The sequence below is a fragment of the Stegastes partitus genome, unplaced genomic scaffold (genome assembly GCF_000690725.1).
Source record: "Stegastes partitus isolate 25-593 unplaced genomic scaffold, Stegastes_partitus-1.0.2 Scaffold47, whole genome shotgun sequence".
Taxonomy (NCBI): Eukaryota; Metazoa; Chordata; class Actinopteri; family Pomacentridae; genus Stegastes; species Stegastes partitus.
This window is the reverse complement of record NW_007577778.1, coordinates 64,392-91,549: the sequence shown is the minus strand read 5'-3', so window position 1 is coordinate 91,549 and position 27,158 is coordinate 64,392. Positions and strand designations below refer to the sequence as shown.

General features: G+C 39.9%; 1 protein-coding gene across 1 annotated transcript in view; it reads left to right on the top strand.

The window, feature by feature from the left end:
• The window catches only part of col13a1 (collagen, type XIII, alpha 1), a 121,159-nt gene that overhangs the window by 40,221 nt on the left and 53,780 nt on the right, over positions 1-27,158 (top strand). The window contains exons 3-4 of the mRNA XM_008306797.1: positions 16,966-16,973; positions 21,253-21,279. Coding sequence (XP_008305019.1) covers positions 16,966-16,973; positions 21,253-21,279 — 35 coding nt within the window. The remainder of the gene's footprint in view (positions 1-16,965; positions 16,974-21,252; positions 21,280-27,158) is intronic.

Below are 27,158 nucleotides of genomic sequence, written 5' to 3'. Positions count from 1 at the left end.
TATACATTTTATCCTCTGTAGGATGGCGGGGGGACTGGAGACTATGCCAGCTGACTCAGGGTGAAGGCAGGGGACACCCTGGATAGGTCACCAGTCTATCACAGGGCTACACTTAGAAGCCTGCCTTCCCCTAAGTCAACTGGGATAGGCTCCAGCCCCCTGCAACCCTACAGAGGATTAAGCGGTGTATGGATAGAAAATGGATGGATAATGGATGTCTTTGGACTGTGGGAGGAAGCCAGAGAATGCAGAGAGCACAGGGAGAACATGCAAATTCCACCCAGGCTGAGATTCGAACCCAGGACCTTCTAGCTTTGAGGTGACAGCACCAACCACTGCCCTACTGTGCCACCCGAGTCCCAAAACAGAACAAAGCAATTAAAAAGAAAATAAAAAACACAAAAAATATAAATACTACCAAACATCGTTTACTGTAGTGAACCAAAAGAAATATCAGTTTCTTTTAATGAGGAGTAATGTAATACACTGTAAAATGAATGCTGTCCACTTGATTTGGTTTCCTCTGTGCTGTTGGTTTGGAACAGCACGGCATGCAGGAGTTCACAATTCCTCTCTGTCAATGTGTTTGTAAAAAAGGAAAACAGATTAAAAAAGGACATTGTGAGAAAAAAACACTGTTAAAATGTTAATTGGAAAAAACTAAACAAAATCCCAGTGAACAAGAGCTTTAGGATACTGACCATGTAGGTACTACATCACAAGTCATCTGAATTTTGTCGTGTGTCATCCATCCTCTGTTTCTTAAGTTCTTGTCATATCGCTAATATCAAAGCAATGGCAAAAGCCAGACAAATGCTGTCGATAAAGTGTCAGAGCATATTGTGGAAACCGCTTTTATTTATTGGGGTTCAAATGTCAATATTTTATCAAGTGCAGCTAGCAGACCATATTTTGTTCATGTTGTGTTAAGTATCTCTTTAAAAGTTTGCATATAGTAACTGTTTTCTCAATATTTTATTCACGCAAGGGAAGTTACTCTTGCTTGCTAATGGGAACATTGGTCCACTGCTTTGGTCTGGGCTTGAGTATCACTGGATTCTGAATTTTTCATGACCTCATTCTGTCTTACATAGCTGACACAAGGACATCAGGATGGTAATTTCAGTTGGTCCGTATCTGCTCAAGAACAAAGAACCCATGACTGCTTCTCGTGATATTTTCACATTACCATGGAATTGCCATGGACAATTACAGTTCCCAGAAGATGATTGGTCAAGTTTTTGGTGACCTCCACCTGACATTTTCTATCGCAGCTTGTTCAATACATGACAAGGTATCCGTGCTTCATATTGTATTCAGAATCAGCAGCACTGATGTTATAAGGAGGTGAATTGCTTGTGGTATCTCGGACTGCAACGCATGTGGTGTCACACGTCAGAGCTCAGCTTTACAAGTCTTATGTGTGAAGCCCACATAAGCACATTTTTGCTTTTCGACCCGTTTTGTTTCCAGGTTTGTTCGTTTCTGGATGGTAGATGAGTAGGAAGTGCAGAAGGGGTCACTGGTGGTGAGGTGGAGGAATGTAAGAAAGTCTTGTCAGTCATAATTCTGCCAAGCTGGAGGTAAACTGTCGTTTTTGTGGCCAGGCCTGTTTTACTCATTTGAGGCAGCTCCATATGAAACCTGATCCCATCGTGTGATTGAGGTTTTCATTTTGTTTGTTTTTGCAGTGGATGTGCCATCCCTCATCAGCCATTACTGTTTATTTTGATAGGCTGTTTGGGAAGGAGAGCAAGACAGTCTACTGAGCACTAGTCTGCAGGTTTACCACAAGAATTAGAATGCTCCCCTGTGTGGATCGGATTCTCATTCACTTTATGCCTGCTGATGATACAGCTCTATCATGCTACATGACAATAAATTGATTGTGTACAGTCCACAAGTCATCATGGTAATGACATACAGTATACATGCAGGCAGTTTTGGTTGTTGGCTGTCGTCATTTCATTTTGTCATTTTATCTTCTCTCATCCATGTTCATCCATATATACATGGTAGCACTGCTGTTATATCAGTTATTATTAAAGAGTGTATGTGTGATTCTGACAAGCATCACATGCAGTATATTTCACTAGTGCCGGTCAGTCAGCATGAATTATTGTATGAACTATNAACCCAGGACCTTCTAGCTTTGAGGTGACAGCACCAACCACTGCCCTACTGTGCCACCCGAGTCCCAAAACAGAACAAAGCAATTAAAAAGAAAATAAAAAACACAAAAAATATAAATACTACCAAACATCGTTTACTGTAGTGAACCAAAAGAAATATCAGTTTCTTTTAATGAGGAGTAATGTAATACACTGTAAAATGAATGCTGTCCACTTGATTTGGTTTCCTCTGTGCTGTTGGTTTGGAACAGCACAGCATGCAGGAGTTCACAGTTCCTCTCTGTCAATGTGTTTGTAAAAAAGGAAAACAGATTAAAAAAGGACATTGTGAGAAAAAAACACTGTTAAAATGTTAATTGGAAAAGACTAAACAAAATCCCAGTGAACAAGAGTTTTAGGATACTGACCATGTAGGTACTACATCACAAGTCATCTGAATTTTGTTGTGTGTCATCCATCCTCTGTTTCTTAAGTTCTTGTCATATACCTCTAATCTCAAGCAGTGGCAAAAGCCTGACAAATGCTGTCTATGAAGTATCAGAACATATTGTGGAAACCGCTTTTATTTATTGGGGTTCAAATGTCAATATTTTATCAAGTTCAGCACTGATATTCCAAGATCGCTGCAGCTAACAGACCATATTTTGTTCATGTTGTGTTAAGTATCTCTTTAAAAGTTTGCATATAGTTATTGTTTTCTCAATATTTTATTCACGCAAGGGGAGTTACTCTTGCTTGCTAATGGGAACATTGGTCCACTGCTTTGGTCTGGGCTTGAGTATCACTGGATTCTGAATTTTTCATGACCTCATTCTGTCTTACACAACTGACACAAGAACATCAGGATGGCAATTTCAGTTGGCCCGTATGTGCTCAAGAACAAAGAACCCATGACTGCTTCTCGTGATATTTTCACATTACCATGGAATTGCCATGGACAATTACAGTTCCCAGAAGATGATTGGTCAAGTTTTTGGTGACCTCCACCTGACATTTTCTATCGCAGCTTGTTCAATACATGACAAGGTATCCATGCTTCATATCGTATTCAGAATCAGCAGCACTGATGTTATAAGGAGGTGAATTGTTTGTGGTATCCCAGACTGCAACGCAATGTGGTGTCACACGTCAGAGCTCAGCTTTACAAGTCTTATGTGTGAAGCCCACATAAGCACATTTTTGCTTTTCGACCCGTTTTGCTTCCAGGTTTGTTCGTTTCTGGATGGTAGATGAGTAGGAAGTGCAGAAGGGGTCACTGGTGGTGAGGTGGAGGAATGTAAGAAAGTCTTGTCAGTCATAATTCTGCCAAGCTGGAGGTAAACTGTCGTTTTTGTGGCCAGGCCTGTTTTACTCATTTGAGGCAGCTCCATATGAAACCTGATCCCATCGTGTGATTGAGGTTTTCATTTTGTTTGTTTTTGCAGTGGATGTGCCATCCCTCATCAGCCATTACTGTTTATTTTGATAGGCTGTTTGGGAAGGAGAGCAAGACAGTCTACTGAGCACTAGTCTGCAGGTTTACCACAAGAATTAGAATGCTCCCCTGTGTGGATCGGATTCTCATTCACTTTATGCCTGCTGATGATACAGCTCTATCATGCTACATGACAATAAATTGATTGTGTACAGTCCACAAGTCATCATGGTAATGACATACAGTATACATGCAGGCAGTTTTGGTTGTTGGCTGTCGTCATTTCATTTTGTCATTTTATCTTCTCTCATCCATGTTCATCCATATATACATGGTAGCACTGCTGTTATATCAGTTATTATTAAAGAGTGTATGTGTGATTATGACAAGCATCACATCCAGTATGTTTCACTAGTGCCGCTCAGTCAGCATGAATTATTGTATGAACTATTGCATTATTGATTATTCTGGCTTATTTAGCTCATACTTAATTTATTGATTAGTTTTGTAATCTGTCAAATCCAGAAAACTGTTAGTAACAGCTACTACTTACACATGTTTGGATTAACCTGCTTGGAGGCTATATTGTAAAAATGAGCCGCTAAATTTCTCTTCCTGGCTAAGCTGTATTTTTGGCTACATTCTTTCTTTGTGATGATAAATTTAGATTCTAGATATTTAGATAAATTCAGACTCAGATTTATTCATGAATAGTTTGCCTGTCAGTTGAATAGAGACTACCTCCCCATGACCCTAGTGAGGATTAAGCGGTGTATAGATAATGGATGGATGGATGGATGGAGGGTTTTGACAAACTTTAACAATACCTCAATGTAAAATACATAGTTTTTGTGTGCTGTTAAGGTTTTAATTTGCAGAATAAGTAGCAACAACACCTGTCAAATAAAAATAAAAAATCTTTAAATGGAAAATGTAAGCCCAGTTATCTCAGGTCTATCTGCTTGTATATACAATTTACAGTGTGTAATATACTGTATGTACATGCCCTTTGGAGGGCCCAAAGAGCAGGCTAAACCTGGTACTTTCGGAGGCTCTTTCACTCTTAAATGTGTGGTGTTCTGTATAAATAATTACCCTGTAACCGTCTCCCTCGACCTGTGTCCAGTAGGTAAGCACTAAGAATACTGCATTTCCTGTTCCCCCTAAACATATTTTGTTTGTGTATGTTTGAACTGACAAAGCAAGATGTGGTTTCGCTTTTCACCTAAAAATAAATGTAGCGTTGCAGTGTGCTATTTTGACGTTATTGTTTATGTCCACTATGTGTCCGTGTGTGCTTGATTTATTTGTTTTGGATGTGGGAGTCCAGCTGAATAATGTCCATGATGACAGGTCCCATTCTGAGCGTGGCCTTATGACATTCAAGTGTCCCTGCTAACGACAAACAGCACACTTCGATGTGGTGATGGGGGCCATTTTTCTGCTGCACTGAGGCTGAGTTTTTGCCTTTTGCTTCCTCAGGGTCAGAGTCACTTGGCTAACTTGACTGAAGGAATGCTGTACAGTTTTCTTGTAGACAGAAGTTATATTTACATTCAATTCACAATTGTACAGTTCTACGTTCAGCACATTTTGTGTGTCCTTGGGGTATAACAAACCTCACAGATGCACGTCCTGCTTTATAACACACTGACAAGGCTGAACTGTCTTAAAAGTACAATTCTGCAATTGTTTATGTTTATGTTTACTTCTTTCCAGTTTTTACTGGTACGTTTCTGAATTCTATGGTACATTAGCACCATCTGTTGATCATTGGATTCGTGTTCCATTATTAGTCGTGTACTGTGGGACCTAATATGATCATAATGCTATTAGAAGTCATAAACTTGAACCAAACTTTTAACACAATATTGACATTTCTTAAACAGAATCTCCTTTAAAATCCATCCAAGTACACAAGAAAATTTGTTTTACTTTCCCCTTGCCTAAAATCCGGATCCAGTGTTGTAATAGCTCTGCGAAATACTGAAGTAGGTACAAAATATTAGCATGAATCACAATCTCAGCTTTCAGGTTGATGGAACCACAGAAACACTTCTCGTACTCTGGTGGACACTGATGGCCAAATATTCATAAACACACTGAAGGCTTGGAAGGGTGCTGGGGCCTCAAGTTTCCTCTCAGTTTATAAACTCAAATCTGTTCTTTTCAATTCCCATATGAAAGGATTTTATGGTACCATCTAAAAATTGTCAAATATTTTGGGGGTTTGCAGTGAAATACTTCTGGGTTTTTTTTTTCACTTCCTTATTTACATTTTGGTTTTGTTTTAACCCTCTCTGATTAGAGCCAGACTCCTTTGGTCTCATAAGACTTGTGGTGTTTATGTTGGTTGTTCTGCTTTTGTTATTAACCTAGCAGGCAAAAGCTATTAGGACAAAGGCCTTCATTTTATCACTAGGAGTAGTGTGGAGGGTGAAGCTGGACAAATGCCAAACTCTCAGAGCACACATGGTGAATGCATTGACTTTACTTTCATTTATTTGAGCAATCTCTCTCCCCCTCTCTCTGTCTGAGCTTCTGTTTTAATAGCTTGCATAGCGTAGTGTGTTGGCCACCAATTCTCCTGCCTGGTAACTCAATTTAACAATGAATTGCATTTTGAAATCCTCACAGCACCTCATTCTTAAACTTGGCAGAAGACTGACTTATGAAGTCACTTGGGGGACTAAGGTTCCAGCCCCGCTGATCCTGACGCCTGTGATATTTCATATTAGCGATGTGACAAAGCTGGGCTAAAAGCATTTGCCTCACTCGCCAGACTCAGATGACAGAATAGAGTACACATAGGGGACCCTGAGGGGACCAAAACACTGTGTTTTGGTTGTTTTATGACCACAGGGTGTCACGAAAGCAACTAATTGCCATGTAAAATCCTTGCTGTTAGTACATTCCTTAAAAAATGATGATGAACGCCTGCGGCCTTGCGATGAATAACACAGAGATGTTTGTCCATAAAAATTCCTGCAGCTCATGGTTACTGTGAATTGATTGGAGGCATAATAAGACCCACTATGTAAGCACAATGAGAAAGCTCCTTTTCCATTCATATGACATATTCATGTAGTGTTAATGACACAACAAAACATCAGTATTACATGACCCCATCAGTACCAGACTGTAAACATTAAAACACTACTAACATGACAAAAACACAAACATGACAAAAAGCCTACCTAAAATGACTTATGATGCAAATACTGAGTTATTCAGACCGACTATGGAATTACTTAAGAATCTGAAAAAGGCTCAGCGCTCTCTGTTGTTCCTGACTTTTCTCATGACACATTCCCCCACAGCCTGTTGAATAAGTACCCTTTTATGTGCATCAAGTTGGGCAAATGATTTTGCCTGGGCATTATTTAACTGTATTAATATAAATGTGAATGTAACAGTGAATGTTGCAATTACTTGGTGCTAACTCTTACTATTTCTCATTGATTATTTTCAGCAATTTCCATTGTGCATTCATTACTTGAATCTATATGTCTATAGCACATATCTACAACTCTACCTTGCTGCTAATTAAGTTTCACATACTTCACCTCAAGATGTTATTTAGATAGACATCTCCAATCAAATCATACATTGTAAATGATCAAATTAGTTGATAATTAGTAGGTTATCTTGTGTCTTCTGAGACCTGTAAAAGTGCTGCAGTAAAAGTTTTTAAATCACTAGTCTAAGCTCGACTCCTTTGGGGGACATGGTAGAACATCATCCATGCTTCTTGCCTGATCTCTAAAACAAAGCGCTTAAAAATATTGCCACTGTTATAACTAATTGGAATGATAGCCTTTCTTGTTCTTATAGAAATGTTTTAACTTCTGATAAATCATAAAAACAGGTTTGGAAAACAATTAGCTGAGACACACACACGTTGACCATCAAAAGATGAAGGTAAAGGCAACTGTGCAGTCTGCACAATGCACTGTACTGTTGTCTTAACCTGTACATAAAACCCTCCATAGTTCTACCTTGTTGATTTAACCTTCGACTGAGATGCCATTTGTCTGGGCTAAGTGATGTGCTCAAGGGTCAGGCAGAGGTGGATTTTCCTTGACATGACGCCCACGGTTTGCTGCTAATGTGAGGCTGAGAGGAAGAGAGTGGCGCCTGCATACTGCTCACATTAGAACTGTCACACACTTGAACTATTATTAGAAACTGCATTCACTAGATGCTCGAGAATAATGTTATCATGTGCTAGAGAAAGATTCAAGGGCAGCACACAGTGACAGTGTTGAAATATATTAGGAAATCGGACAAAAGTTTGGAATGGAAAGGAAAAGTATCGTCTGATCCCTGTCATTTCACATTATCCAACATCTGTGAAAGTGATATGAGTCACTGGAGACAAGATGACCATGAGAATCAATCCTACTGTACTATATACAGTAAAGTCCATAAATCAAATACTTAAATCTGGGAAAAAGTAGTGAATTGGTAGCGCTGGAATCTGTAAGGATTTGTGAATGAGTTCCCGCAGCCTGTTTGGTTTAGTGGAAATTAGCATTTGTCATAGTTAAATGTTTTAGGGATTTAGTTTCCTTCTTGTGATGCATTTGATGAAAAAATGGATACCATCTCAGTGTTGCTGCACTATATTTGTGCTGCAGAGGAAAAGACAATTATCTTTTAATGTAGCTCAGATTAGCATAAATATGGAAAGCAAGGGGTAACAGCTAGTCTGTTCAAAGTTTAAAATTACACCTCCAAACCTCAGCAGTTTGCATGATGTACCTTGTTTGTTTGAGCTTTACGCAAACAGAAATATGAGACTGATTATTTTTGATGTTGCTGGAATCAAAGTGCCCAACCTTTTTTTTTTTTTTTTTCCTAAAATGTGCTTTAGGAGATTTGTTGAATATGCTTAACCTATAATGTGGATTTTCCAGTAATGGAAGAAGTCATTGAATCTTCAGATGATGGCTGCATTGTGTATTTAGAGAGGGGTGTATTGCAAATCATCAAAAACATATTAATCATGGTAGACAGTAAAAAATAAATAGCAGAGACACTTGGCACTGTTTTTATTAACTATGTCCAGTCTGTTCACATTTTGCTGGCTTTACTTTTGGGAACTTTGCATCCTTGGCACAGCTTCTGCTCGTTAAAGTTTCTCAACCCATTGAGCTTTTCACTTAAAATTCCACCTCAGCTATGCACCTGCCCTACCCACAGCTTCTGGGGAATGACTCCTAATCCCACAGGATACATTTAAATCAATCTTGTTGATTTTAAAACCCCCAAAGCAGATGAATTGCAACTGCTATTTTTCTGTTTCCACATACCCCTCTGTCTCTGCCTGTATTTGCATAGCCCTACTGCTTGCCTTAGTTGGTGACATCGAGCAAAGGAAGTGCAAGCTGGATGACATATTGGTTTTCATGACAGAGGCCCATGGGCTTTTGAAGGTTATTATACAGTAAAGGGGCTCCTCTTGGGTTACAGTGTGGGAGGTGGGTGCATCCTAGCCAAATGTACTGAGAAGACGCCTTTTTTCTGGTGGCTCCATTGGTGAAATCCTTTACACCTTCCTTTTTCCACTGTGGAGATTTTCTGAAGTCTTTCACACAGTTGCCATGTCTTAAAGTATGACTCTTTTTGCTTTTTTGTTCACATGAATTATTCATGAGAAGCACATATTGTTTTCTTTTCTATTTGACAGTAAGGTTTGCTGGTATTCCGCCAACCACATTCAGTGTCTTAAACCAGTTTCTTAATCAAATTAACATGTGTAATGTGAAGATGCCACTCCAGCAGGGCCAAGCTTCTGGGCTGTGAGTTACTTTGGTTCCATATAAGTGCGAAAGCAAAAAAAGTTTGCTGTTTTGTGTTTATAACTCATTTTAAGGGTGCAATTAATAGTATGTCTGAAGCAAAGAGAGAAGCAAAAATAGTGTTGGAAGAGTCTCATGGGAAGGAAAATATTAAAGTATTATTGGTAACTGTAACTTTATCTCCACTCTGATAATGGCATTTAAGTTAGGGTTTAACAATGCCGTGTAAATACAGTAATGATATGTGATTAATTGGTTGTTTAAAAAAATCTGTTCTATTTGTATAATGTCTATCTTCCCATTCTTAAAAGTAAATCACAATTTTATAATTTATTTCATGAAATAGCCAGAGACATGACTCCAAATGAAAGTTACTCTGTGTGTGTTGGATTTGCATCTCTTTAACTGCCAACAACTTAAAAAGTGATAATATGTGAGATTTTGTATTTTCACTTTATTCTGCTGCCCCAAGGGGCAAATAATCTGTTAATGCAGTTGTACGTGCAGCATTTCAGTTGAGGAAAGAAAGCTCAAACGCTGAAACGCCCAAACAAAGGTATGATTTATGTGCCTCTACTTCAGTCCCACTCATTGCAGAAGATTGCATTAGGAAGCTTGTCTTCTTACCAGACAAGAGTGAAGCAGTGGAAGTTTTTTTTTAAAAAACATGCCTTTTCCTACTCCTGAGAGCAATTTCAGAGAATAATCATTGAGGCAGGTTAATAGTGCCTTTTCTGGCAAAGACACAATGTCGTCTTTGTGGTGATCTGCTGCAAGAGCCGCTGTGTAATTATTTAATCCCAGGCTGAACCCTTTTTTTTTTTTTTCGATTTCTAAGGCCTGCTGGAAAATATTCCAGTTTCACTTCAAAAGGATTTGGCATTGACAGCAAAACAATTACACTCATTCATGTTTCCCATTCCTGGATTGGCAAGAATGGCATGACATGAAACAGCTGGAGGGGGTTAATGAAATTGGATGCTGTTTGTATAGTACAAGTCTGGTTTTTCAAGCGTCTATTGATTTGATTCATTAGATATCCTGTAGAACTTTCAGTGGCAATAAATGGTACTTTTACAGTCTGCACATCTCTATTCCATTAGTGTGAACAACATGTTGTTCCCGACTCTGACGCATATAGGCCCTGCAGTCTGGCCTCTGGAGGTGTCGTGTCTCAAAGAGGCGATATTTGCAAAATTCTTCTGTGTATGGGACCCTCTGGCCATGAAGCTTCCTCTTCAATATAAACGACATGTAAGAAATTTAACTGGATACGCAGGTTCAAAGCCAAAGCAATAATAAATTTCCAAGTAGTTTTTTAACACTATTAAAGAAAGCATCTTTTCATATAAACATACTCCCTTTTTCAACACATTTGGCTTCCTCTCATGACATCAGGTTAGCATGGAGCCAGGGAAATCGCAGGCAGTTTTAAAACTATGACTTCATGTTTTACAAGGCAACAAAGCTAGAAGGCTGCCAAGGGAATGTCTGAGCTGTCTTGTATGTAGTTAATATGCAGAGGATGATGTTAAAGAATGGACGTCTTTGTCCTAACTCCATCTCCTGAGCTTTCTGCTTCTCAGGATTAGTCATGATTTTTCCTTGGCTTTCTTTTAACTGAAAACGAACCAGGGGTATGGTGTTGAAACCTATGAGATTATTTTTTAACAAATGGCCTGTATGTATAAAGAAGAATATTTTTTTACAAATGGTGAAAAGGCATTAAGTTTGAAAAATGTGTTTTTTCCAGGTTGCAATAAGACTCGGGGGCATTTTTTCCTCCCTCTGACTGAGAGCAGTGCAAAAGTTCACTCAGTTTTATCCTTTGATAGATACACACCCCTCGGTAAATCCCCACCACTGTTTGCACAACTGCAGCTGAAAATCCTTGAAGTGTGAAAGTGAATTTACATAGAGTGGTATTATTTACCCTTAAAAATCTGCACATTTGAATGGTTTTGCCTTCAGAGCTGAGAGAATAATGGCTTGGCTGTGAAGGTGATTGGACATGCTCTGCTGACAATGACAACTGACTTTTCACTTTCCTGTCAAAATATCTTTAAATAAAATCTTTGTCATCAGGGCAGATCAAGTTTTGTAAAAGGCAGACCAAGATCTCAGCCTCACCTCACAACACCTGTACAATTCATCAGGTTGTTTCATGGCGTAAGCTGTCTGATTTACAATATAAAGTGACACTAAATTTAATTTACAATAGCGTAATAGTGTAACAGGCTGCTCTAAGGCTTTGTAAAGCATGAAGCACCCCATTTGTCCTGTAAAATACACAAACAACTGCAAAGGCACATCATTTCTTTCGAGACACAGAGAAAGCAATTGGATGTAGTTAGATGGAGGTTCTGATAGAGGGGTTTTAGCCCAACCTTCAGTTGTGGACATTCAACTAATCATATACTAGTCGGGGAGGGACTTACCACCCTGGCAGTCAAAATCAAAAATACTGAAGTTTCTAACATATTGTGACCAGTTCATGTATTCACTTAAACCATGCTGTTTTCCCAAAGTGGCCTTGGTGCCTAAACCTAGCCAAGCAGCGGGTGAAAATAAAATTTAAGTCTAAGAATAACGGTCCCAGATTGGACCACAGGGTGAAAGGCCTGTCATTGATTTATGCCTCCACCTCCCTTCTAGCCTTTGTGGCAATTTCAATTGTCTTTCATTTTAGGAAGAAAATGTCTTTCTTTCTAAATGTAAATGAAAATGGAGTTTATTTGAATAGAAAGATGACACAGGGTCGTACAAGATGCTGGCTGTGGAGATTTTCTTCTAATACAGGCAGGGGGTTTTGCAGTAGATCCCATCTGGCCTTGGAATGACCAAGCAGGAGATGAAGAGTGCTTTTCATTATGATAACAATGATCATAATATATTTGTGTTATGTAGGGCTTTGTAAGAAACTCAAAGACGCTTTACACACAAAAATAACAAACCACCTTTTAACAATGAACGCTCTTCCCTGAGCCATAGTCAAGTACTTATCCTGCCAGGAAGTTATTTTTGGCCCACGCATGTATACGTGTACATACATGTGTGGTTTTGGAAGACAGTGACAAATAGCTGCTTTTATTCATAAGGTATGAGGAATTGTTTGATCCAAGTACCTAGTAACCTTATCTTTCCTAAAAGTTTTTTTTCTTTCTGATGTCGTATCTTTCATTCAGACTTCAGACGTCACTGAACAGAAGTCTGACAGCTGCCACATTTGCACTGGTCGCTGTGTGTGTTTACAAGGGCAACTGGAGAAGCAGGTTCCCCAGGAAGCAGGGAATCTGAGAGAGCCAGGAATGATGGGGAGGCCGTGGTGGGGTTTTGGATCTGGATATTCAGAGAGCTGGAATTCCACAGGTTATTGCTGGATCCATATGCAGGGACAGAAATAGTCTCAAGACGGCAGCCCACCACAACAGTTTCCTCTTTGTAACACAAAAGGCCAAGTACTAGTGAGCTTAGAAGAGAGGGGGCATTCCTAAGGTTGAGTGGAAGGTTTACACTTATACATGAAAGCCTTTTTTTTCTTTTTTTCTTTTGCTGTACTCCAGTAGAACATAGGGGCATTCGCAGTTGTTGAGAATGTCTTTTACTGTATGTTATTTGCTATAATAGCAAAGCGTCCCAAGTTTTTGGTTGCATAGTTGCTTTAAATACAAGCAAGAATGAGTTTTGAGTAAATGACTGGCTCTAACAGCAGCAGGGAAGAGGGAACGCCCATGTCTTCGCATGTTGGCATGCAATATTAGACCTCCATTTCCGGCCACAGCGAACTAGTGCCCTTACATAAGAATAAACAACAGGTGTTAGCAATAGATAGACAGCATTAAGCCCAGCAGAGGAGGTTTGGAATACATGATATCAATGCAGTTAAGCAAATTCCCTTTTAGTGTGTGTGTGTGTGTGTGTTTATGAGTGTGAAATTTGTTTCATGTTGTGCCCACTGTTTGTTGCATGTAAAGCTGTTGCTTTAGAGGTCCCTCGTCAGGCGCCAGTTAATACGCTATATTTGAACATGCTTCCCCCAGACTTCTCAAAGTGCCTTTGGAAAGAAGGTGCTCTACATAATGTCCCCTGGGTGAGAGAGTCCAGCCAACAGGATGTGATGGCAGGCCCAGAATGCACCAGGAATCTTGCTTCTATGTTTGCTTTCTACACTCTTGCATGCGGGAAAGATCTAAGCTTACCCTTTAGGGAGTGGATTACAACTGCAAGAATTCCTGGAACAGCCGTGCACTGCTGCAAATGAGACGTCATTACTTTGATTCATTAATCCTGTCTCATACGAGAAACGTTGCTAATTAAAAGATTCTGGACTTTATGGTGTGCACCAGTTAAGGTAGCAACTTATGAAAACTGGTCTAAAATTCTAGATTTTAGTGCTACTGGTAATGACAACCCAGCTTAAGTACAACACTATAAATTCAATGTATTCATACAGCACCAGTTCACAACATATGTCAGCTCATAGTACTGAACATAGTAAGGTAAGGCCTTACACATTTTAAATAGACAACACACCAATCCAAAGTTCTCTTTGGATTCTTGGAACCAAAAAAAAACCCCAAACGCTTCATTGTGGAGGAAGAAAAAAACTCAAACAGAACCAAGTTCAGGGAAAACAGCCATTTGCCTCCACTGATTGGGGTGAGAGTGGGGATGAGAGAGGTGACCAAAGACCAAAGAAGACACTCAAACATACTAAACTGCAGGAATTCAAACTGTGAATTGTTTAGCATCATTGACAAAAAGGACTGAATATTAATGTGGATTTAAACAAAAGCAATTATTTTAAAATGATAAGAACAAAATTGAGAATTTCACCTAAATGTGCACATGCAGAGGAGAAAATGTAAGGCAATCCAGTTTGAAATTATGAAAACATTTTTAGCTTTGCTGCTCCAGAGCTTGCCTGAGAATCTTCACATTTCTTTTTTTTCAGCATCATAGTAATCCAGAGGTAGTTGCCATAAGTTTTTTTTTTCCAGCGGGGGCCCTGAATGTCAGACCAGTGCACAACCAGGAAGTCATTACAATGAAACAAATCAATGTGAAACATTGACTATCCACAGAAAATGTTTTTGTCTTTAAAATATAGAAAATTGAAAATCATTTGCAATATCCAAATCAAAATTTATGGCAATCTGGCAAATCCATCTTTCCCAGGATCAAAGTTTTAGGTAAACCTGCCAATAGAAAAATCAACTAGTACTCCTCTGGCATCCTTTCTCATCCAGTGATGAGGAGTAAAATGTTGCCATAGATAAACTTTAGCAGAAGTGGCAGAAAAGGTCTGCTTGTGGGTCATTGCTGCCAGGTTGGACAGCAATGCTACCACTAGAACTTTTATTGAAATAGAGTTAATTGCAGTTGCAGCCTGTCCCATCCTATTCTATTTAGTCTTTTTGGCCCACGAACAAAGAAAAACAATTATTATAAAGATGCCTAACTAATGATGCAGTTGGAGGATCCTTAATAATCAGACTGAAAACAATAATGAAGTTGTATCAATGACACCACATTGAAGGCCACGATAACTCTGTGGAGTAGAGCAGCTCTGGTGTGGGGCCACTGCTGACAGTCAGTGATAGTCAGGTGAACTAAACAGTTTCTTGTTTCACTTGTCCATAAAATCTCTTAACTGTTTCTTTTCCGTGTTCAGACTGCTTTTCAGTTTTTACAAGCACAAAGCGAACAAATTGAGCTGACCGCAGGCTTGCAGGCAAGTATGGACCAGTTTGAGGACTACACAGAATAAACTCTGCCTGGGAGATAAAGCAGGGGATTTGATTTGACATTTCACAGAAGTGATTTGTCATTAGTGATTTTTCCCACCTTGCTGTGATTGATGTAAAGACATCTTTTGTGACCCTTGTGTGGTTTTAGCAGTAGTTCATTTTGTCTGATGACTCATGGCTCTCTTGTTGTGCTCATGAAAAGGTCAAGGAAAAGCAGATTGGTTTTAGTGAAAGGTCTATTACATGGGGCTGAGTGTGAGTCATTGGCTGGCCCTGGCAGTCCGACCCTCCCATGTGTTTCTAATGAGAGACTATGGGGTACAGGTTTGATAAGGTTTCCCCACTCTGAGATATTATTAAGCTGACTACTTGATAAATTCCCATGACATTTAAGTATTTAATACAATATTTAATTCAATATATGGATTTCTCTAAAATTGTTACTAATCCAGTCACTTTACCTGAGGAACAATAAAACTACAATACCGATGCAAAAAACTGCAAGTATTTTCTTTTCTTTGAGATTTAATGATTACGAAATTTCATCAAGTGGTCTCCAGGTTTGAGATCCTAGAAAGGGAATTATTGCTCTCTTCCCAATGCCTGATAAATTATGTGATCATGTGGTGCTAGTAGACATAATAAGTGGGGAGCTTAGGTGGTAGGTAGGCCAAGTGAATTTGTGGGTTGCTAGTTTCAGCTCAGATCTCCTCCTGAAATTAGCATCTTAGTAGGACCCCATACATACATAAGTATGACATACAACAACCTAACTAACATTAAACTAACATTTAGAAAACAAATTTGCTTATATATAAATCAGAGCAGGTTATGGTTTTGAGTGTGTGATTCTTCACTAGTAGTACGAGCATGTCTGTAAAGAGGAAAGCAGACCAGGACATTCCATCGTTTTTCACCCAAGGCCAGCTGGGGGTAAAATAAAGCACTTTCTTTTTTTCTTTTTTTTTAAACATGTACTGGAATTGCATTACATCTGTTTTCTTGTCTGGTTCACTGCACTTTTGATTTACTTTTACTTACCATCAAGTAAAGTGCAGCTCATGGCTGCAGCCCAGAGATTCCCAATTCTTCTATATAACTTTAATGAGCCTTGTAACTCAAATTAGAAAATGTGTAAATATATGTAAGCTATGCACTCAATGCAAACAGTCAGCAAGGTACAATTTACATGAAAATGTCTGGACTGACTTCAACCTTCATACCGGAACACAACACCTCCATGGAAAATATCAACACAGGAGTGATGCAACATGCAACAGTCTTGTAAAAGACTGATATAAGCAACAGACACAGACAACATGATTTATTGGTTATTGATTTGTCTCTCCTTCTTCAACCCTAGAACTGATGGCTAGGCAAACCATTTTGCCTAAGCTGCCAGAGTACTCAAATGTCAGAATGATTCAGGGCTCTTTCTGGCAGTCCCAGAGGACCACAGATGGAGCTTTTTAAATGCACGATAATCGAAACCCCGGAAACTGATACTATGGTTTATGCTTTGATGATTCAACATGACATGTCTTTGAAAACATGTCCTTGACTGGCTGTGTCTTCCTATTGGTTCAAATAGATTAAACATGTTTTCAAATGGGCTGGTTTTCAAATGTAATTTTTGAAGCTATTTGATGCTAATGTTGCACCAACAAGGCACCTGCACCACGACTGCAGACCATTAGAGATGGGACTAGAGCCCACAGCTCATTTTTACTCCTGTCTACATTATTTATAGCACTATCCAGGAAATCACAAGCAGATATTTGAGGTATATTTGGGCTGTCTGTATGTAATGTATGTTACCTGCAATCTAAATGTTTTTTCTGTCTTTCTCTCTATCTGTCTTGCAGGACCTCCAGTAAGTAGACCAGAAGCCTTGTGTGACCTGCATGTGGTAAAGTGACTGAAAGTGATTTATTTTTTGCATTTTGGTGTGCTGTAGATGAAAAGTCCCCTGGAACTTATCTGATTACAACTGCCTTACATACTGCTTGTCTTGATGTAGTGGTAATGTAGACATGGCTTTATTATATGGCTCTTTTGTATACATTTGGTACGGTTCTCCAAGTTGTCCACATGGTGAACACAGGCTGTAATATTAGGTACTATAATGTCAAGTAAGTGGTGCTCAGGATTGGTTGGCAAAATAGTCTTCACAGCAGGAGGTTTCTCAGTTTGAATCTGCTGGCCAGCTTTTTCTGTATGGAGTTTGCATAGTCTCCTAATTTCTGTGTGGGTTTCTGCCTAAATTTAGTTCTGTAAACTGTCTGTAGCTGTGGATGTGAATGGTTTTCTGTTAGTCCTGTGATTCACCAGCGACTTGTCCAAAGCCTACCCCACCTCTCTGAGTGCTAAGATAGGTTTCAGCCCAATTCAGCTCTATGGGATAACTGAATGCCATATTTGGCTGACTATAAGCAAACAGCTTAAATAAAGCCTTTGGTTTAAAGGAAAATCATTGTGCGTCAGTGGCAGATGGTTTAGGGACACTACTCCAAACATCTGGGTGCTATCTAAGGGTACATCTGAGTTTGACTTTTGTACAGCTGTATCAGTGTTAAAATCAGCTCTGCCAAGTGTCCCACCCTGGAAAATTCGAGGGATATTCCTGCGCAGGAAGTTTTAAGATACATGAGGTCACACAGCAAGGCAGATTTTCCACTGTCATTTACTTTCTCAGGTCTATCTCCACAGGATCTGAGCATTTTAAAGTCCTAGACATAGACAGGTTCCACATGTCCTTTATGTGCTGTTAGACATACACTATTCCCTTAGGTTTTTACCAAATTACACCAAAAAATAGAAAGAATATTTAAAACAAAATTGGTCCTAACTCCTCTTCCTCCGTTTGACTTTCAATGAGCCATCAGAAATAGAATGCAAATGAGTTGCTGCTCATGGCTGAAAGTATGAAGTAGACAAAGATGACAGAATGTTTCAGGTGTAAATGTAAACCTTTGTGTCTGACCTTCTAAAAACTAATTAGTAACTAATAAGTTAATGGTGACTTGCTTTCACTTCAGAATTCTGCAATAGAACCATTCATCCAGGAAATTTGTTATCAAATTAACAGAAAAGTTAAGGGATGTATAGAACACTGGGCAGTGTGCAAGAAATAAGCTCAGGTCTGACAGCTGGGTCCTGATGCTTAAGAGGCTAAATGGTCCGAGTCCTGCTGCAGCCATTACAAAGATTTCACAGATGGGGTGATTTCAGTCAGACACAAGCTACTCTGACTGGGTTTAAGTAGAAGGCTCCCAGGAGATAAATCTGAATTTATCTCACTGCCATAAGTAAATCCGGTGAATACAGCAACTGTGCTGAAATGAATCAATTTCTAAAGTCCAGGTAAATGTTCCATGGAACAGCACCATGAGTAAATATCATAAATTCACATTTACATTATGCATCCATGCTCAGGCTGGCTGGGGTTAGCTTGGACAGCACCAAGGGCTGGAACACCATGTAGTTAGGTTGCATGTCCATCACAGGGCTCATGTATTGTTGCAGATTCTTCAAAAGTAACCTAACACAAGTGAAAGGTGATATGAAGTTACTCTCTTTACTTGTCTCTTTAAACTGGCTTGCTGTCATCCTTAAAAAACAAAACGATGATAGGTCATGGTTCGTCACAGGTCACATCACAAGCACACAAGCACTTGGCCCTGTTATGTCGGGCAAGAAACACTTAAAAGTAATGAAAGATGATAGGAATCACTCACTGACTCTGGTGAAGCTGAACAGAATACCAACAGGGGTCCCTCACTAGCTGTCAGCAAAAACCTCAAAACGCAGAAGCACAGTTCCTGAAGTCTAATTGAAATAAATATTCAACCTAGCAAAACCAAACACAAGAGCATTATTCATTGACAACTAAGTACTGATGTTTTTTGTGTGTCTGTCCAAGTTCAGTTGCAGAGTATCATCAGTCACTTTCTGGCTAAAATAACACCAGTAAGAACTGAGTAAAACCTCTCCTGCACCTCGAATCACTTTTTAGTGAGCACAGAAATACCCAGGAGACCATACATCCCACGTAGGATGGCCAAATGTACCTCTCTCCCACCACCCCCTCCTTGCCCTCCCATTCATTCAGAAGTACTTTGCCAAATGGGAGCCACATGTTGGAGGATTACTTTGTAATTCCAGTGAAGGGTTCCTTCCGGGATTGAATGACCTTTGCTCCTTGTATACAGCCCCTGGAGACCCAGTGGCGAACCGGCTGGCAGCTCCCATGCAGCATGTTCACACTCAGCACCTTGCTACGTACCTTCAAGCACTGCCCTGTGACTGCCTGGTGGCTGGAATAAATAGCAAGACTGCAAATGTGACCATAGAAGGATTAAACACATGTATATTTCTTTCACATTGATGAGAGCAGAGTCTAAAAGAGAGACAGTGCAAAACACTCACACACACACACACACACACACACACATACACACACACACACATGCAGTGTTCCTTCTGGCTGCTTTATTAGGTTTATTATTGGGTCTACAGGGGTTTGGTTTAAGCCTGCAAGTCAAAAAAAAAAAAAAAAGAACATGAGGACAAAACTATAAGAAAGGATAAACCTTTATAGCTCTGTACTAATTCCTTCCTTTGCTTTGTGTGTGTGAAGCAGAAATTACAGCACCATTTCAGTGTTTAATTACATCCTTAAGTCATTTCAAAATTGTAAAGTACCTTTTTTCCTATATTTTACATAAAGGTATATTTTGACATTTGGTAGGACATTTACTTTATTAGAAAGTGGAAAAAACAGAAATCAAGGTCAATCTCTACAGTAAGCCTGCCTCAAATAAAGATGTACCATTCAGATGAATCGAGGCCACCGTATGCAACATGTACACTATGTGGTGCAAATTCCTGAATAAAACTATGTTAAATGAAATTGCCAAACCTTGGAAGCATTGTACTGGTTGTTTATTAGATCCAAAATGTAATCTCTACCTCATGGCCTCAAACTTCTCTCAGACATCATCATCATGCTCATCACATTTTAAGCTCCTTTGCGCTCCAATGCCCTGGTGTAGCTTGATGTATTATTATCCTGACCAGAGCTGCTGTCCACCACAAAAGTGTTACAGACTTTTTAAGTCAATGTGCTGCTCCAGGGATTTTTGGTGGAGTATTACATTCTCTTAGAAAAACTCCCAACATAAAAGAATTAAGTCGATGTTGAAAAGCAATCATTAAAACTAATAGAGCCAGATGAATGTTTGAGTTTCATCCATCCAGAATTACTGATATGAGGAATGACTTCCCCTCTTGTGCTGTCAGCCAGCAGTCACCCACCCACGTGTGCACACACACACACACACACTCACACACAAACACACACACACAGACACACACACAGACTTTCTCTGGGAAGTGCAGCACTCTCACTGAAGTCCTCATGGAAAAATATTGATGACATGCCACAATTCAAGAGCAGCCAGTTATCATTCTCCTTAGTAAAGTGTCAGTATGTCAGTGCCTCAGTAGCCTTTCCGAAAATGTTGGGAGTTCCTGTTTTTACTTGCAACCAATTAGCATTGTGTCCTTTACTTAAGAGCTGCTCACACAAGAAGCACAGACTTAAGTTCCGCTCGCTCTCAATAAACAAAACGCACTTGACTTTTTACATTGTGCTCCTTCTTATTCTTAGTACCTGCTTGTAAGTGAAAGCCATTGTACTCTAGCTCCTTGTGATTTGTTTTGGATGAAAGCCACCATGCTGATATGTTGTCATATCCGCCTCAACAAGATGTTCAAGTAGGGTGAAGTCAGCTAGAAGTTTGAATAGACTTTGCTGTGCAGAAACATAAGGACTTTCAGCATGCACTCTCCCAAAACCAACCTTTGCATGAGTCTTTGTAGTGAAACCTCTTTGGTCTTTAGACAGTCTCATGATGTGCTCAGATAATTTCTGTTAATGTCTGTTTTTGAAGAGGCATGTTACTGCATCAGCAGGGTACTTTCTGTGTGCTGTCACTAAGGCAGAAAGGCCAAAACAAAACATAGCAGCTAGTGTCTGCTACTTGTTTTATTCTGGCCTGGTTCAGTGGAGAGATCTTCTATTATGTGGACATTATCTGTAAATTGTATTCTTTCCTTTTTGTACCAATTTTGTCTCACCCCTTTTTCAGGGTCCTCCTGGACGAGCAGGCTTTCCGGTAACTGTCTTTTTAACTTGCGTCTTTGTGTGTCTCTGTATACAAACTTTGCACGCATAAATGATGGTCACTGCAGTATTGATCTCTCTGCCTGCTCTTTACTGAGTAATTGTTGTCTTTGTTTGAGGATAAGCATATGTCTCTGGGACACTATTTCAGAAAGCAATGTACTTTAAACAACCTAGTCTCGACAAATGGTGTCATTTGCAAGCATTAAAGTGAGGCTATGCAACTTTTGAAAGAGTAAATACCACAATCTGATTAAAGCCATAAGGAATATTTGGTCTTACTTCATCTGGGATCAGCATAAAATGTAATGTTGCTGCTAATGAATAGTAGCCGATTTAGATTCTCCAGAGATAGATTACAAAACCCCAAACTCCAGGAGTCCTGAAAGCTTCAGGCACACAGTGATGGAACTGGTTAGTGGTAAATTAATTTCAACTTTGCAAATATACAGCCTATTAATTTGCATTAGTCCTCCCCTGAGTAGGGTGCCTGTGTCCAATACATGTTAATCAAAAACAAAAAAACAGGTGTGTTCAAGCTTATGATGCCAATCTTTGCCCTTTTAGCAAGTTGGCTAGAGCTTTAGAAGTTACCATTTCCAAGTTGGTCCCTTACAGATTTTTTAATTTTTTTTAAAACTGACTTTAAGTTTGCAGAAATGAAGCAATATTTGTTTTGTAATTGGCACTTGTGGGAACAAGTTACAGAGCCTTGCCTTACCAGAGTGTGCACCATGTTACACCACTGAAACACTGGGTAGTTTCTTACAGAACATATTTAGGAATGAAAAGTAGTTGTGTACAAATCTGTATTTTTAAGGAAACACTATTGCACTGAACTTAAACTATCTGCATTTCAATGTGGAGCAGCAATTCAGTTTAATTCTATTGCTGTTTCTACGATCATTTCTTGGTTCAGAAACCTCAGAGAGGTCAGTACAGCAGTGGAACCGAATGCTTATAGCTTTGAAACCTTTGCTCCTCTATCTGCTGATCCAGCAAAGTCTCAATGTGTCAAAACTCACATGGTTTCTATCATGACAACAGGTCGCCATCTAGCATCTGACCCTGCAACCCGCAAACCCCGCATTTGGTTCTGAGCAGCCCACTTGTGAAACAGGTCCATTGAACAGTCTTAACTGGAGAATAGCCCCATGATCAGTCCTTTTCTGGGGTGTCACTGACAGTCAAAGTAAAGATGAGATTCCTTCCGGGCTTTGTGATTGATTACACCTGCCAGGCAGCGGGAAGTAAAATCATGAGTGGTTTTTGCCTGAATGAGGGCAGGAGGATGTGGTTTTTGGAATAAGGGCCTTTAAGAACTGAAAATCAGGGAGCAGACCCCACTGATATGATGGATGGATCATAAACACAGTGCTCCCTCCTCACTTTACCAACCACACAATGTATTCCTACAGTTCCCACTAACCCTCTGGCTACTCACAGGCAACTAAAGAATTAATAATTCACTCATACCTCATAAAAACTAACATGCAATATCTGTATTAACATGCTTCACTGCAAAACCACACCAATTAGCTGAAACATTAAAACCACCTGCAGCAATGTTTAGGTAGAGTGTGTGTGTCAAAGTAAGTCCCACATGAATGCCAGGACCCAAGGTTTCCCAGCAGAACATTTTAAAGAGATGATCAGTGTTATTTACTCCATTTGGCAGTGATCTTAATGTTGTGGCTGTGTTTGTCAAAGCAAATATATGAGTGTCTCTGCACGAGTAGCATCAGTATGGGTGCTACTTGTGCAGAGACACTCAAAGGAGTGTTGAGCGCTGACTTAAGTTTCACTGAGGCTCACTCAGATTGTAAATATTCCTAAGACACCTTGGCATTATACCACTAAAGACCTACATAAATCCTTTTGACTGCAGTGTGTTTGTTAGCTCAAGGCCTAGTGTTTGTGTGTGCGTGCGTGTGTGTGTCAGTGGGTGTGTATTTGGGCAGTGAGACACTGGTGAATATGAGACTATCAAGCACGGTCCTCACCAGAATGTTCAGACAGCGTAACGGTGGGCGGGACGGGGGGCGGGGTTGTGGGTCTTAGCGAAAGCGGGGAGAGACGATGGTAGAGAAACGAGTTTCTTAGGAAAATTTGCACATCTGAAATATTGAAATATCTGAACACGCAGCTTGAAAGACAGCATAGCGGGCCAAGATACAGTGTGTTTTTTCAGGGAAATAGTGTGGTGAGAACCCTGATGTGATGTATGTGGTGCAGCTGTGGCTGCAGTTAATGGAGACTTGTTGAATTGTTTTAACTGGGTTTCTTCCTTTAGTGATGGCATTCATTCCAACATGAAATACCTGTCTGCAATGTAACTTCCTGTTATGCCGCCTTTCTGCATAATACTGATGGTTTCTATAGCCGTGGTGTCATAATGACGGTGTTAAGAGGTGGCTTGATTCAGGTAGGATGCCACTGAAGGCCGAGGAGTAAAATGCACGGCCCACCACTCCATCCTTGTTTAACCCCTTAAAATCACAGGGTTCTTACCAGGATTTTTTAGCAGAATAGTGGGATGGAAAAATCACCTTAAAAGCCAGGGGTCCAGTGGTGGCGCCTGGTGGGGAGCGAATATCCCCTTGAAGCTTTATGGGCTTATAAAGGGCCTTCTTTGTCAGTCTAAATCAGTGGTGTCCAATCCAATCCAATCAGGCTTCTGCAGAGCTTGATGATGAGCTGATCATGTGAATCAGGTGTGTTGGAAGAGGGAAACATCTGAAACATGCTGGATAGGGGCTCTCAAGGACCTGGATTGGGCACCCCTGGTCTAAATATACCAGAAAGCTCTGGAATTAACTTTACCCCTTAACATTCCTACGTCCCAGTCCCGGGACATGACTAACTTCCAAAAACATTACGGCCACGTGTGCATGCTCCTCAATCAAGTTGCCTGACAATATCCATATCAAATGAAAGCTCAGAGTCTCGTCTTTCTGATGATATAAACCTTTTTGACCTGCAGCAACCAGAGTGTTGACACAAAGAGCTTTTTGTACATAAAAGCAAAATGTTAAAATTTGACTTTTCTTGCTTTTGAAGGCTCTCTGCAGCTCAAACATTCCGTACCAGATTGGTCTCATTCTGTCCGTACAGATCCAGTGAAAATAATCCAGTAAAATAATTTGGTCTGCAGTATCTATTAGATCCTCAAAGGCACAAATTCTGCAGTAATGTCTTCCCAGCTTGAGATCAGCTCTGGCTGTTTTATTCATTCCTTCTGGCGAAATCAGGCAGAATCTATTTTAGATCGCACTTAAAGCCTTGAGCAACTACACACGGCTTCCACGGTCACCACACAAAAACAATCTTGGCATCCTATAGACCAGCGTGTTCGTCTGCCCACTGGCTAAAAGTTTATAGCATCAAAGAGTGTGTGCAACCTGACAAGTTGAATCTGCAAGGGTGGGACTTGTGTGTTGACTGTCTGAGACACTCATTGGCTCTTCAGGGTGTCAGTCACCCCCAAAGCCCTCGTATTAGCCAAACTAGGTGTCAATCAAAAGCTGAGACCTCCGTGCAGTCGTGTGAAGCACATTTAACGCGATCTAAAATAGCTTCTATACATGCAGATTTGGGTACAATCAACATAGAGAAATTATAATTTTCCTGCTACGTACCCTCGAAAACAGTGTAACAGCCCAATTTGCAGTGTGATTTTTTTCAGGCAGCAGTGTAACGTTCACGCTGGCGAGAACCCTGTAACCCTGTATTAACTATAAACAACACAAGATTGTGGACATGTATAAACAAACTGCCTGTCTGACTGAATAAGAAGAAACATGTTGTGGATGTGTACAGCTAGAAGAACATTGCTGTAGTGATCAGGTTTCTGTTTGTGGAACATCATGTAAAACATGAACTGAATGAGGTTTTTCAAAACACTCAATTTGTCTCATGGCTATTAAACCCAGTAGTGAAGGTTGTACTTTGTGGTTGCCACAAATAATCACATAAGGCACTTTGTCAAGCCCTCAGCTCTGGATTAAAACTGTCTTTGGTGGTACCAGATTCTCCCCAAGGCTTTGGTTTAAATCAGGACCTTGGACAGGGCTTCAAAGAGCCCAGCTGTGACCTGATGGTATTTAAAGGCTTTAACAATATGCCACAAACTAATGACAGAGATACCAGCACCTCTGATGTTCCAAGGCTGAAAACAACTGAATCTATGCCCATATTCAGTCCACACAGAAGACATGAAGAGTGCAGTTTGACTAAAATGTGAAAAGCAGGCAACATATGTTTATTAAAACTGATGGACATATCCTGTCTGTCAGGAAACTTCAGCTCTTTATTTGTTCACATTTCACCCAGACATCAACATTAATGGTTACAACTCTGACAGACCAAGTCTAGCCTTGTCTGGAACAGCATTGTTTTATTTGTTTGTTTTGAAATGTTTGGAAAGTTTGTCAAAATCCATCTAAACTGTTTCTGATAGGATATTAAGTGAAAAGTGAGCCATGCAGTGTCGAAATCATGCTGTAATTTATGGGATACTTCTGCAGTTCGTCAGAGGCTTGATATACAAGACATTCATCTAGCTGACATTTGTTGTGTCAAGAAAAAAAATGTAATCTTTGCAGTAAAGAACACCATCTACCCTTGAAGAAGAAACCTCCTTAATGTCAATTCATGCTTTCCTTGTGTGTGAGTCCACAAGGGCACATGGGATGTAAATTTTAATATGCACCCAAGACACCCCCTGTGGATATTTGTGTGCAGCCCAACGCTTGTGACCACCAATTGTACCGACTGAATGTGTGCCCTAAAAACAAATGGTGCTGGAAACCAATGGTTTTTATAAGGAGAGACCGTATGAGGAAACTTTCAGTTATCCACACCTTTAAAATTCATCACTAAGCTGAGCTGTTATTGAAGAAGTAATTTTGAAGATGCTTTCATTCATACATGCTTTCCATCAGTGGTCCCCAAATACAGTAAGATGTTCTACACTTTCCAGGAATTCTGTGCAATGTCTGCCCAGTGTACCTGCAGCTGTTGTATTCTGTAAAAAGTCTTTTCAAAAACATTCATAGGAGCACCTTTTGTGGTTTAAATAGGACAGTTTGCACACTTAAAACATGAATTGGCCATTAATGCCTAAAGTGTGTAAGCATTCTGCACCCTATGAGGCATAAATAGCAGTTTGTGCCGAGCTGTACAATATTTATTATTTAGCAAAGTAAAGTAACCCTCTGTGTCACTAAAGAAGGACCACATTTCCATTAAACACTGGCATAGAAATATATTTTCATTCACATTTTTATCTTCTGGTTTAAACTGTTCATGCAGTCGTGCATTGTGTCTCTGCAAAACTTCTCCTCACAGATGAGAGCTTCAAAGCACAGATGAGTATTGTGACTTAAAAATCAGAGCCCTTGCCAGCAGCCTTATCAGCCGGTGCCTACATGACTCCCCTTATTTTCAAGACCTCCTGCAGCAGCAGGTCTTCAACCAGCTCTCATCAGCAGTGCACTGCCTGATCCTCAAATACTGGTGGAGCTACTGAGTGCAGAATTAAAGACTTAAGAAATAGATATCATGTCATCACTGTACTTTGACATGACAAGGTTTATGGTTATCTCACGCAATGTGAAAGGACAAGAATGGCCAAGTGTTCATCAAGGAGGGACCACTAACCACTTGCTTAAAATGACGTAAGAAATATTTTCAATATTATTTCAGTTATGTCAGACCCCTCTGGACTCTTGAGTTGGGCATGAATGCATTAAGCATTTTTTTCTGTCACTATGTTGTGCACTGCTTCTCTCTGGTTGTACCATTTGGCATGGCATGTTGAACTTACCACGCTGACTAACACAAGTGATTCTATTCCTTAAAGGGATACCA